The following is a 14,041-nucleotide window of genomic DNA, read 5'->3' on the forward strand; positions in this document are numbered from 1 at the left end:
TATGGACCATTATGATTCTTTTATTACATTTAGCATGATATTTTCAAGATTGATTTGTGTTACAGAAATATGTCAGCATTCTAATCCTTTATATGGTCATAACACATTCCACTGTATGGATATACCACCTTTTTTTTTTTTTTTTTAAGATTTTATTTATTTATTCATGAGAGACAGAGAGAGCCAGAGACACAGGCAGAGGGAGAAGCAGGCTCCACGCAGGGAGCCCAATGTGGGACTCGATCCCAGGCCTCCAGGATCACGCTCCAAGCAGAAGGCAGGCGCTCAACCACTGAACCACCCAGATGCCCTATGTACAAGTTTTGTGTGCATTTGATTAACTGTTTAATTTTTTGAGGAATCATCACAATGTTTCCATAGTGACTGCACCATTTTACATTCCTTCTAGCAACATAGGAGGTTCCAATGTCTCCAGCCATGAGTGTGAAGTTGTATGTCCACTGTGATTTTGATTTGCATTTCCCTAATGACTAGTGACCTTGAACAGCTTTTCATGTATTTCTTGGCCATCTGTATGTCTTCTTTGGAGATATGTCTGTTAGAGTCCTTTATCCCCCTTTTTTTAAATTGGGTTTTTTGTTGTTATTGTTGAGTTGGAGAAGTTCTTTATATACTCTGGATACCAGTCCCTATTCCATGGGTTGTCTTTTCACTCTTGATGGTGTCCTTTGATGCACAACAGTTTTTAATTCTTTTTAGTAGTTTTAAATTTTGATGAGTCAAACTAACCAAGGTTTTCTTTTGTTGCTTGTGCTTTTGATGTCACATGTCAGAAACTGTTGCCTAATCCAAGGTCACAAAGATCTATGCTTACATTTTCTTCTAAGAAATAGAAGCTTTAGCTCTTAAATATAGGTCTTTGATCCATTCTGAATTAATTTTTGTATATGGTGTGAATATGAGATCCAACCTCAGTATTTTATATATGGTAATCAGGTTGTCCCAGCACCATTTGTTGAAAACACTATTTTTCCCCACTGAAATCTTTTAGCATCCATGTTAAAAAAAAATCTATTAGCAGTAAACACAAAGGTTTATTTGTAGATTCACAATTCTACCTTATTGATTTGTATGTTCATCCTTCTGCTAGTATGACATGGTCTTGATTACAGTAGCTTTGTAGTACATTTAAAAATTCGCAAGTAAGAGTTTTCTGATTGTTTTCTTTTCTAAGATTGTTTTGAGTATTCGGGGTCCTTTGAATTTCCTTAGGCAATTTCTACAAAGTCTATTTGAAAGTCTTCCTCATATATTGAAAAATGTATCAAATCCCTGAGCAGCTGCTCCAGACCCAGTGTTCTTGGTAACAGGAGGCCTTTGATACGTATCCCATTGGGAGTCATGTATTTTAACATTCTATTTTTACATATTCTAAAATACCCTAGACATACAAAAAATGAATAATAAGACAAATGCCAGCGCTCTTCTTACCCAGCTTAAATTTAAAAAAAATAAGACAGGAATGCCTGGGTGGCTCAGCGGTTGGGCACCTCCCTTCAGCCCAGGGTGTGGTCCTGGGGTCGTAGGATCGAGTCCCCCATCAGGCTCTCCGCATGGAGCCTGCTTCTCCCTCTGCCTGTGTCTCTGCCTCCCTCTGTGTCTCTCATGAATAAATAAAATCTTAAAAATAAATAAACAAGACAGAGAGGTAACTGTCTCGCTCAGTCCGTTGAGCATGCAACTCTTGATGTCAGGATCATGAATTCAAGCCTTATGCTAGGTGTGGTGGAGCCTACTTAAACCACTCCCCATCCCCCCAAAAAAACCCACAGAAGAAATGCAAGTAAACAAGCAAGCTAGCTCTGCATGCTACCAGTGACTTGCCCTACATTTCAGTCTCTTCACAGGTAAATGGGAGAAAATGTCACAAGGGCTAGATAAAATTATGCACTTCTCTCAGCCTTACTACATGCTACAACAAACATAGTTGGTGAAAACCAAATAATGAGAACTGACAGTGAAGCTTCTGAACCAGTATGTAAACTAAGGATGGTGCAGGAGTCCAGACTGTCACACATTTAGACAGAATAGAGAAAGGAGTATTGCCTACTGAACCTTCTTCATGAACCAGCTGCACCCAGCTCAACTTTCCTGGCAGATCTCAGCAATTGTTAAGAAAATGCTAGTCTTAAAAAAAAAAAATAAAAAAAAGAAAATGCTAGTCTTTTTTTTTTTTAATTTTTAAAAAAATTTATGATAGTCATACAGAGAGAGAGGCAGAGACATAGGCAGAGGGAGAAGCAGGCTCCATGCACTGGGAGCCTGACGTGGGATTCGATCCCGGGTCTCCAGGATCGCGCCCTGGGCCAAAGGCAGGCGCCAAACCGCTGTGCCACCCAGGGATCCCAAGAAAATGCTAGTCTTGAGAAGCCTGGGTGGCTCAAAGGTTGAGCATCTTCCTTTAGCTCAGGGCGTGATTCCGGGGTCCTGGGATCAAGTCCCGCATCGGGCTCCCCGCAAGGAGCCTGCTTCTCCCTCTGCCTCTCTCATGAATCAATAAGTAAAATCTAAAAAAAAAAAAAGAAAGAAAAGAAAAGAAAAGAAAAGAAAAGAAAAGAAAAGAAAAAGAAAAAGAAAAAGAAAAAGAAAAAGAAAAAGAAAAAGAAAAAGAAAAAGAAAAAGCTAGTCTTAGGGTGCCTGGCTACCTCAGTTGGTGGAGCATACAACTCTTGATCTCAGGGTCCTAAGTTCAGGCCCCATGTAGAGCTTACTTTAAAAGAAAGAGAATGCCAGTCTTTTCACGTATTCACATTTTTCAGTGTACACAGCTGTTCTTTTCTCAGCTCTAATACGTGCTTCTAATGCCTGAATTCTTGGCGGGGTCCCACAGCCACACTCGATTAAACAGGGAGAGCAGAAGGTATATTCAGATTCAGTCAAAGCCAGACTCTCGCCCTGTGAGGTCTCTTAAAAAGGCTGAAGGTAGGAAAACACCTCCTTTTATCAGGTGTACGTAGACATGCTCTTCTTCCCTTTCTGGGAGTACAGCTGGCCCTGACCCTATTTCCCAGGCTATGCTTTTTCCTATTTATTCCAGCTGACTGGCTGCTCAGCTCAGGCCCTCCTCTTTGATTGGTCCTAAGGAAGCTTCCCACTTCTGATGCTCGCAGCCTCCCTGGTCCCTGTTTCACTTTGGCCTTCCAGTGGGGGTTTAGTTCTGTACTAGTCCTTTCTATGCTGTAAACCGGAAACATATACTACTTTTGCATAATACTATATTAAATGCAAAAGAACAGATGAGTGTTTAACTAACATGCTTAATATAAAAACAACCAAGTAATAAGCAAATGTTTAGAAATGCACCCAATTTTAGTAACCATCACCACACACTGCTGCTATAAGCACTGACACAGAGCTTCTGGGACTCGACTGTGCTCTCATCCAGTAGATGCCATATTTTCCTGAATCTTGAAAGGCTGGTTCAAATGTTTGGAGTCACTATTCTCACAATAACCCACTATCCTCAGGCACAAAAATTATTTTTACTTCCATCAGCCTCCTTTAGGCAGAGTAGTCCTATCTGTAGGAATTAAAGGTGCTAAGGAATTAAAATGGCTGTTTGGGTATTTTTTGCTTTGACAGATGGGAGGCAGTAAGAGAAGTGGTTAAGAGTGTGGTGATATCAGGCCATCTGGGTTCCATTCCCAGCTCTACTTCTACCCAGATCATTGACCTCCTGGGTAAGTTAACTAACATCTGTATGCCAGAGCCGCCTCTTCTGAAACTGGGGAGAGTGATACTATATTTGCCTCATAGAGCTTATGTAGATCACATGAGCTCACTCACGAAGCGTATAGAACAGGGCCTTGGGGTACACACCAGGCAGCCTGAGGTGCCCATTAACACCCCAGTTTCCTTCGAGGTGGACACCTCTGGACCTGCCAGCTTGCCAGGACTCCCCTGGAGGTGAGCCTCTTCTCTGTGGCCTCTTATACCTCCCAGACCCTCCTAGACTCCAGAAACAGATAAATTACTCTTCCCCATCTCTGCCCCTGCTCTAGGGTCTCACTTTTTCAATTCTTTCACAGTTGTTCTGATGGAGTCTCCGGTGGGAGGGGCAGGTAAGAAGAGTACTCGGGCTGCCATCTGACCAGCCCTTACGGAAAGGCCTTACTGCACTGACCGGTATCCAGCGCTATGAAGAGCCTAAACAGTAGTAAAAAGCTGGGCATCAGATGACAGTGCCCAAGCAGTATGTCTGTCTCTGAAAAAAAAGAAAAAAGAAAAAAAGAAAGACAGGAAATTTCCAACACCTGTTAAAAATACTTCTCTTCCAAATAGTTGGGGCCTCCTCTTGGAAGTTAGGGATTTAGAACCAGCTTGATCAAAGGAAATGGGGCTGTAGTCATTAAGGTCTAAAGTATGGGCTACAGTGAAGCAGAGGCTAAGACAGTGAGGAGGCTGTTGTACTGCCCCATGCCCTCTTTGGGCTGGAAGGCTTATTTCCCAGATAGGAGAGTGTTTGTGATAGCCAATCTTCAAGAGGGCCACCAACAATCACTGGCTTCCCTGTAAAAACAGGCCACTGCTCACATCAAACGCAGAGGTGAGGGGCACCTGGCTGGCTCGGTAGAGTATGAAATTCTTGATCTTGGGGCTTTGGGTTGGAGCCCCATACTGGGTGTAGAGATTGCTTAGAAATAAAAGCTTTAAAAAAAAAAAAAAAAGGCGATTCCCACTGCCCTTAAGATCTGCTGTGTCAGAATGATATTCTAGGATTTCTGAGGACTGGTAGCTTCCACCTCCTCCTCCTCAGAAGCCAGCTGCCATGCAGTTAAGGAAGTCCAGGCTGGAGACACCACGGTAGGCCATGCCGGGAAAACTGATGTGCAGATATGTGAGTGAAGCCTTTATGGACCTTCCAAGTCAGCACAGCTGCCTGCTGATTATAGCTGCATGCGAGGTCACACAGGAGACCAGCAGAATGGTCAGGCAGGCAACTCCAATTGTCCCAACTGCTGACCCACAGAATCAAGAGAAACAATTTACTGCTTTAGGTCATTAAGTTTTAGGGGAGTTCCTTATCAAACAATAGGTAATAAACAATACTGAACCAACAAGTTCTGCATTTCAAAAGTTGAACTAGTTCAATAAGCCCTCATCAACGTTCTTTAAATTCTAATACAAACTAACAAAACCAGTAATAACATCTAATCCTCCCAAATATTTGCAAATTCTACATCTAATAAGAGAATGATATCCAAGACACATTAAAAACTCTTACAATCAATTAAAAAAACCAATAACTCAATTTTATTTTTTTTTAAATATTTTATTTATTTATTCATGAGAGACACAGAGAGAGAGGCAGAGACATAGGCAGAGGGAGAGGCAGGCTCCCTGCAAGGAGCCTGATGCAGAACTTGATCCCAGGACCTTAGGATCATGACCCGAGCCAAAGGCAGCCACTCAATCACTGAGCCACCCTGTACCCCAAGAACTCAATTTTAAAATGGGCAAAGGATCTGAATAAACATTTCTCCAAAGAAAATATACAAATGGCCAACAAACACACGAAAAGATGTTCAATATCATTAGTCACTAGGAAATACAAATCAAAACCACAATTTTTATGAAATACTACTTCATGACAGCTATAATAAAAAACACAGCATGCATGGGTGGCTCAGTTGGTTAAGCATCTACCCTCGGCTCAGGTCATGATCCCAAAGTCCTGGGATGGAGTCCCATATCATGCTTCCTGCTCAGCCGGAGGTCTGCTTCTCCCTCTGCCCTTCCCCCCTGCTCCTGCACACACTCTCCAATAAATAAAATCTCAAAAATAAATAAATAAAAGAGACAAACAATAACAAGTGTTGATAAGGATGTGGAGAAACTGTAATCTCAGACCCTATTGGTGGGAATGTAAAATGACATAATTGCTTTCAAAAATGGTGTGGCAATGTTATGCTACCAAATGATTCAGCAATTCTACTCCCAGGTATCTACTCAAGAGAAACAAAAACTTTATGTCCATAGGAAAGCTTCTACATGCATGTTGTTTTTGTTTTTAAGATTTTAAGTAATTTCTATGCCCAGCGTGGGGCTCAAATTCACAACCCTGAGATCAAGAGTCACATGCTCTACCAATTGAGCCGGCCAGGCAACCCCTTGTACACAAATGTTCACAGCAGCATTATTGGTAATGGCCAAAAAGTAGAAGCAATCCAACCGACCATCAACTAATGAACAGATAAATAAAATGTAGTATATACATACAACAGAATATTATTAAGCAATAAAAGGGAATAAAAGTACATGCTACAAAATGGTCCATGATGAAACTTGAAAAATATTATGCTAAGTGAAAGAATCCATATACCATAAGGTTGCATTTATATGAGAAGTTCAGAAAAGGCAAATCCATAGCAATGCAAAGCAGGTAAGTAGTGGCGTATGGCCATGGGGAAAATGGGGAGTGCCAGCCAATGGGTATGGAGTTTCTTTTAGAAAATGTTCTAGGAAAAAAAAAAAAAAAAAGAAAAGAAAAGAAAAGAAAAAACGTTCTAGGGCAGCCCTGGTGGTGCAGAGGTTTAGCGCCGTCTGCAGCCTGGGGTGTGATCCTGGAGACCCAGGATCGAGTCCCACGTCAGGCTTCCTGCATGGAGCCTGCTTCTCCCTCTGTCTGTGTCTCTGCCTCTCTCTCTCTCTCTCTCTTCCTGTGTCTCTATGAATAAATAAACAAAATCTTTAAAAAAAAAGAAAAGAAAATGTTCTAAAATTCAGATTGTGGTGATGGCTGTACAACTCTGTGAATATCCTTAAGACCTCTGAACTGTATATTTTAAATGAGTGAATTGTGCTGTACATGAAATAAATCTCAGTGAAGTTATTAAAACAAAGTTTATTATGCATAACCAGAGTGCAGACCCCCCTGTGCCTCAGTGCTCAGAGCTTTCCTTATATGTGGTCACCAATACATACTTGTGTGCTCTAACCTCTAAGACCAGATCATACAGGTGGTTTCTGGTCTGGAAACTGCTTTTTCTGTCTGGTAATCTCTATCTTTCCCTTTTGAAAAATGTTCACCTCATCTAAACACTCGGACCATTTCCCAAACTGACGTCTGTATGTCTTGACAATTAGTTTGTCCAAACCAGTATCCCATCAAGGGGCATAAATAGGATCTGCTTTTAATTCTTGACATCCAAAGATGTCCTAGAACTCCCAAAACCAAACTCAGGCACAAAGTGCTCAGAGCAGATCTAGTGCAGCGGAGGGTCTGCACAGTCAGATTTGCAAGGGAGGCAGGGCGGGCGCGATGCAGAACAAAAGCCCCTGGAATCAGCCCCTCCTTGCACAAGCTGGGTAACCCTAGACAAGCTGCTGGCTTCCTTGTGCCTGTTCTGCTTCATTTCTACTAAAACAGCTCTGCCCTGGGGAGAACACTCCAATGAAAGGATGAGACAAGATGGTCACATGAAAAGCCCACGGCACCAGGCCCGGGATAAGAACTCACACAGCGGAAATCCTTCCCAACTACTCCACTTGTGACATCCCTAGGCCTAGGTCCTAGCTCAAGGCCTCAATCTCCACAAGCATCACCTTTAGCACTTAACACAACAGAATAGGAATGCTTCTGAGCCCAAATGTCAGGGACCCATGGGCAGCATTCTTACTCAGAGGAGCAGCTGGGACCACTGTGAGCACACTACAAGATTCCTGGGAGCTGACCATGAATGGAGGGTGTTGGCAATAGGGTTGTGGTCAGAGGCTGGGCCTGTATCCTACATGTCCCTCCAAGTACCCTCCCTATAACTGTAGCGTGGACACATGGGAAGATCCACAGCATGCTACAGGTAAGGCTGACAGCACCCATGGTCAATCACTGACCAGCCACCCCACCCCTACTCCGCAGGCAGAGAGCTTCCAGAGTCTGCCTCGCACCCTCCCCTTCCTAAAGCCTCTGAACTCTGCCGGGGGCTCCAACCACCAGGGCCTTACCCGGGTCTTGGCCTTCAGGAACACATGGCTCTCCATATCCTTGCTGGATTTACTGTGGGCCACACCGGCTTTTCTCATGGCATCCTCACTGTAACACAGAAGAAGAAGAGATGTTGACACATAACTGTAGTCTGCTTACAGGGTTCCTGGCCAGCAGGCCCTGCTCAGCAGCTGCACCTGGGTGGAAGAGCCACTGTCCCCCAGCACAACAGCCTGGCTAAGGCCTAGGAGAGACATTTAAGGAGGGACTCTCAGCAAAGCAATAAAAGGCAAGCTGAGCAAGGTAAGAAGGAAGAGCCACGAGAAGGAAGAAACAGAAAAGGTAGACACCACAAAGCAAAACAGCTACCCCCCCACATGAAAGATGAGAGGGGCCAGGCCCTAGAAGTTGTTCACAACCAGCACACAATCAGGTGTACTCAGATGGCTGAGAAGCCGCCAGCACCCTCTATTTCCTACCCTCTGAGCGGCCTGGGTCCCCTCCCCCCAGCTCTGGCATTAAGGACAGTGGGACCCTGGCTCCAGTCTCCTCCTCTGTAAAATGAAGGGGCCATGCAAAGTCAACTCTCAGTCCCTGCCAAGGCAAAGGTCCTTATGTGGGGTGTGCAGGTTCTCCAAGTGGGACCAAAGAGATAAACCCCACAAATGTGGAAACTACTTAAAAACACATTTGCCAGCAGGCACCTGAGTGGCACAGTCGGTTAACCATCTGCCTCTTGATTTCAGCTCAGGTCATGGTCTCAGGACTGTGAGGTTGGACTCCATCCGCAGCATGGAATGTCCTTGAGATGCTCACACTTTCTTCCTGCCCACACCCTCTCTAAATAAAATCTTAAAAACCAAACCAAAACAAACAAACAAACAAAAAACATATTTGCCAAAACATGTCCAACCAGAGATGGAAGGCTATCACAGGTTTTCACCGGCTGATGCTCTGCTAGGATGGAGTCATGCACATCAGCTAAGCCTGAGCTCCCCCTGAATGGCAGGGCACACCCCACCAAACACAAAGCTAAGAACATGTGTGCGTCTGTTAAAAAGGGACATGTCAGGCTTGGGTCCAGCTGGTGCTAGACAGCCTTCTGACCACTCCAAACAAATGAACCAACCAACCCCAGGGTACTTAAAGAATGTGCACATGGGGCTGCATGATCGTGTTTGTGATCCTTTAAAAAGTCCAGAATGGAGGCTAGGTGCTAAAGCTTGAACAAATCTCTATCAATGTGTAAAGAGGCATAAAATGATGCTGACCCACCACATTGCTGGATAACTCATTAAACACATGAGAGCAGAGTCTACCCGTCTGCTTCCCCAAGCTGCACCGAGGCAAAGCAGCAGCAACAAGTTCCTGTAGGCAAGGCAGCCAGGAGGGACCAGACACAGGCAGGAGGGGCAGTGTGACCTGGGCCACAAGAGCGGGACAAATCGAACAATGCAGGAGGACAACTTGAGATCCAACTCGTGAGAAGCAAAGCAGGCAAGCCTGGAGGACCTAAGCAGCGTGAGGCAGGCATCCACACACAGAGATCGAGAGTTGTCACCTGGTTAGGCTCTAAGTCACTGAGCGTTTCCAGTAAAAAAAGTGACTGAGCCCACCCACTTTCACAAGGGTACCTCACCTGTGCCCCCCCAGGCCATACCTGTCCCTTGCCCACCTCCCAAGAGCAGTGTGAGGCAAACCTGCCATGGAGGCTTGCCAGGGCTGAGGGCCACAGAGCAGCAGACCAACGGAGGAGAGAACAGTGGACACGGCCAAGAGGGCAACTGCTGGCCAGGGGGACATGATGGAGGCTGAGGGGAAGTGGAGAGGTCATGAGTCGAGGGCAGGACCAGGAGCCAAGATGTGAAGCACAAAAGGACAGAGGGGGGGCTGAGGGCTCTGAGAAAGGACTCAGTTATGCAGATGGGCCCTGTGCCCAAGGTGAGCAATCCCCAAGGGCTTAGGTTGGCTCCTGCTGGCTAAAAGCAGTCTTCCCCAAGCTGCCGGCTGGCCACTGTGACGGAGTCAGCGGATTCGCAGGACCCACAGGCCCCCGCGAACCCTGACCAAAGCAAAGACACCTGGCACAACCCCAGAGACGAGACACAGACACGAGCTTTAATAGCTTTGAGGTCGGGGGGGACCTTGCAGGGCCAAAGGCACCAGATGCACCAGGATGTGCTGGAGGAGGGACCCTGCCCTGTCCTGGACCAGCAACATCACAGATGACACGGACAGTGGCAGCACTGACTGCTAGGTGACTGAAAAGAGCCTGAGGAACCCTGTCCACACAGGAGGCCAGAAACAGGCCTGTCTTGACCAGGCAAAATGCACACCTTCACACGAGGCAACGGAACTGGGATAAATGTCCCCAGCCGGTGCCAGGGCCCTGCGAGGCAGTGCCGTGCCCATGTCACATACGGGTCTCTTCCACTGCCTCACACAACACCTGCCCCAACAGGCCCTGCATGTTTGTTGGCTGAAGAATGAACAGGCGCCCTGGGCACTGTTTTCAGTTCTGCAAGTCATAGCTTAAAAAATGTTTTTTGCTCCCGCTTCCAGTCTGCAGATCATGCTCCACCAAATAGAAGATGAGGCAAAAAAGAAACCAGGCAGTTCTGCTCTCTGTTACCATCCAACATTTTCCCCGAAGGAGGCCCCGTCTTTCCTTTTTAGCCGGCTCAGCATCTTGTCAGTGGCGCCATCCATTATCTGGTTCTAACTGCACAGGAAACAGCTTCTCTCATCAGTGCTTAGGGATGGTGGCCCTCCCTCCCTCTGTACCAAGGACCAAGCATGCCCACTGCATGAGCCTGTCGTGGGTCCCAGCCCCACATTCAGGCAGCCCCTGCACAGATGCAGGAGCCGCTGCTTTCCCAAGCCTCCTCTCTTCTGTCCCCAGGACGCCTACAGGAGCAGCTGGACCTGGATGGCCACTCCTCAGCCTTTGTTTCCAGAAAACAAGACCCTTCCAGCAACCATTACTAAACAAATGTAAACTAGCACACAAGAGGACAGGCTGATGGTTACAGCTTCAGGGAAACAACTTTGAAGAACCAGCAAGTCCTAGTGAGCTCCGCCCACACACAAGCAAGCCTGAGGTCAGTGCCAGGAATACAAGAGCCTGCCCAGTCAGGGGAGGTCAGGGGGCAACCAGGGTCAGCTTACAAGGGTGGACCCTAATTGGCTATCCTCCCACAGTTCCAATACCAAGGCAGTTGCCCCCAAACCGGAGGCTGCCAGGGAGGCGCCAGTACCATAACAGAGGGGCCTGTCCAGTGGCTATGGCCTGGGTGTACCCAGCCCCGAGAAGACGGCCGGATGGCTGACACTGGCTCAGGCAGCCCCTTGCTTCAAGCTGGGCTCTGCAGCTCCCCTGGTGCAGCTTCTTCCTGGTAGCCATGGCTACACTGGGCTGGTCAGGGTTCAACTGGTATCTGGTTTAGACCGGAGTCTCCTGGGGAAGGACCAGATCCATTCCACAAGCCCTGTGAACCACCACCAGGAGGCTGAAGGAGGCCCTGCCTGTCTAGACTTGGCCTGTGACCTTAGCTGTGTGTCCACCAATTGCCCACACTGGAAACCTGGGTATGCCCTCTTTACTTCCCAATTCTGACCTCTGTTCCTTAAAGTTTAACTCCTCACTCCACCTCTCACTGCATTTATGGTGGTCCTTCCTGATGGGCCTCTGTCTCCAGGTCCCACCCCTACCACTTGTAGTGTCCCAAGCCATGTGACTACCCGTGGGAGTGCGAAGTGGCGCAGGTTATGTCCCTGCCTGCCTCAAGGGCCTCGCTCCTCACCAGCAAGGCAGGCGGCTGTGGAGCCCACTCCCTCATCACCCTCCTAGGGGCTTACTGCCAAGCGTGCTGATGCCCAACCATCCCACCAGCCTGCCCGGTGGGCCCTCTGACTGGGCTCCTCACTTTCTGCCTCACAGAAACTGTAAGCAGACTTACAGTTACAGGTCACACCCGTGGCACCTCCTATGGGAACTGCTGGCTCCCAGTTGGTCGGCCCTGCTGTCCTATGAATGCCTTGAAAGCAGGGACTGATATGCAGGAGGCGGTAATCAGCACCAGACAAATAAGTGGCTATTTTTAACACAAGAAGTGGTAATGCCATGCATTTTGATGGGACATGACGTGCAGACCCGAGAATCCATGTGGCAGGTACAGGGGAAACTGAGCCTTGAACGAGCACATCCAGGCAGCAGAGGTCAGGGTGATGGGAAAGGTATGTGCCGGAATGGGCGGGAAGTGCTGAGCACTGAACCTGCAGGAAGTAGACAGAAGAAGAGGCTGGGCTCTGGAATCACACAGACCTCACACAGACCAGGGCTCAAATTCCGACCTGGACACTCGCCAGCTCTGGGTCTTGGGAAAGGCGCTCTATCCCACACACACATGCCCTTTATGAAGGAGCTCTCTTGAAAGGGCTGTGGCAGGATGAAGGGAGGTGCACAGAAGAGCCCAGGGTGTGAGGACAGGCCCAGCCTTGGCACAGCCTGCACAGTGCCTGTCTACTATCCGGCATACTCTGCTGCCTCACCTCTTCCCTGTCGCCAAATTAGGAAACTTAATTTGCCAACTGGAGCTGGTTCCTAGTCTTTGTAATCTGAATCAGTGAAGGATAAAGCAAAAAAACTAGCAAACGGTGTGTCCTGGGAAAGTGCACATGGATGTAAGTTCCAGGTGTGCTAACATTCTAGCCTGCCCCTCGCCACTCCACTCCCAAGCCAGCGACCCTGGTTAAGGCATCACCTAGTGGGTCCTATGCGTCCTCACCTCATGGGGCTGGTCTGAGGATCATAGTAGTTAATGACGTCAGGCACTTGGCACACAGGAAGAACTAGGGTGTGTTACAGAAATCAGAGAACAGTCTGCCTAACTGCGCAGGAAGATTGCATCCCAAAATACCTCCAATGTTCAATGACGCTGGTGTCGCCCCCTTCCTAGCAGATGACAGCAGTGACTGCATGCAGCTCCCTCAGGCAGAGCTGCTGTCCCCCTGAGGCTGAGCCACCTGGAAGCGTGCTCCCAGGGTGCCCAGCTCTGCAGCCCCAGGGGGCTACACACTTCTCAGGAAAGGCCTGAGCACAGGTATGCTGATGAGCAGCATTCGACAGCCTTCCCTGCTGACCCTCCCCTCGCTCTCCCTTCCAGAGGGCCCTGGTTCACAGCCAGGGACCTTCCCACCTTTCCTGACAGCACCCTCCTTACCACCGCCCCTTCTCCAGGCTCAGCCTCCTTTTCCAGTGCTAACCATGTGCTCGCATTCGCAGAGAGTGAGTTCCGTCTGCTCTCCCGCTGCTGCCTAAAGCAGGAAGGTTCTTTCCTCTCTGTCAGACTCACCCTCCTGGCTTCAGGTAGACAGGAGGCCCATCCATCTGTGTGAGGTTTTTGTTTTGCCCAGAGAAGCACCTCCTCATTTGAGAACCACACACCCATCAGCCAACTGACCTTTCATGGGGCAGGAGTTTTGCCAGCCCTGCCTCACCCCCACCCTACAAGAGAAGCCTCCAGATGAAGTGGCACCTGTGTGTGCAGAGTCTGTTCAGCCACCTGGGACAGGACCTTGCAGCTTGCATGGGTGACCCTTCACCCTGTATGTGGAAAAGCCCCAGTCATAAAAGTAGCAGACAACAACAGGAGAAGAGTTACATAATGAAAGCCTTCCTCAGCACACCATCAAAAGTAGATACCACATAGGGAAAAAGATCTTGCTAAGTTAAAAAAGATTCCCACCACATTTTTACCAACCATCTATCTACCAAAGAGATAAGGAAAAAGTGCCCCTGATACTCCAGGCCCTTGGCAGCTCAAGACCATCGCTGAGGTCCGAGCCGCAAAGCTCTGGCACCCCTGCTTCCCTATCAGGTACTCAGGGCAGCGCCATTCCTATGCAATGACCCTGTACGTTTGAGGGTAGCCTCCAGGACTTGCGGCACAGTGCAGGCCAGCACAAGAGAACACTGTTTCACCCTCTCTGAATGCCAGCTGGGTCCAAGCACTGCACATGGTTTGAGGCTCATCCCGAAGCTTCTGCCCTGCCCTACAGCCAAGGAATCCTGTGAGCCTGCCCCCAGGAGAAGGG

At 47.9% G+C, this 14,041-nt stretch overlaps 1 protein-coding gene across 2 annotated transcripts in view; it reads right to left on the minus strand.

The window, feature by feature from the left end:
* The window catches only part of MED15 (mediator complex subunit 15), a 68,674-nt gene that overhangs the window by 37,341 nt on the left and 17,292 nt on the right, over positions 1-14,041 (minus strand). For both annotated transcript variants that reach the window (XM_077874621.1, XM_077874620.1), the window contains exon 2: positions 7,966-8,053. In XM_077874621.1, the coding sequence (XP_077730747.1) occupies positions 7,966-8,053 (88 nt within the window). The remainder of the gene's footprint in view (positions 1-7,965; positions 8,054-14,041) is intronic.

Source organism: Canis aureus, chromosome 27, assembly GCF_053574225.1.
Source record: "Canis aureus isolate CA01 chromosome 27, VMU_Caureus_v.1.0, whole genome shotgun sequence".
Classification (NCBI taxonomy): domain Eukaryota; kingdom Metazoa; phylum Chordata; class Mammalia; order Carnivora; family Canidae; genus Canis; species Canis aureus.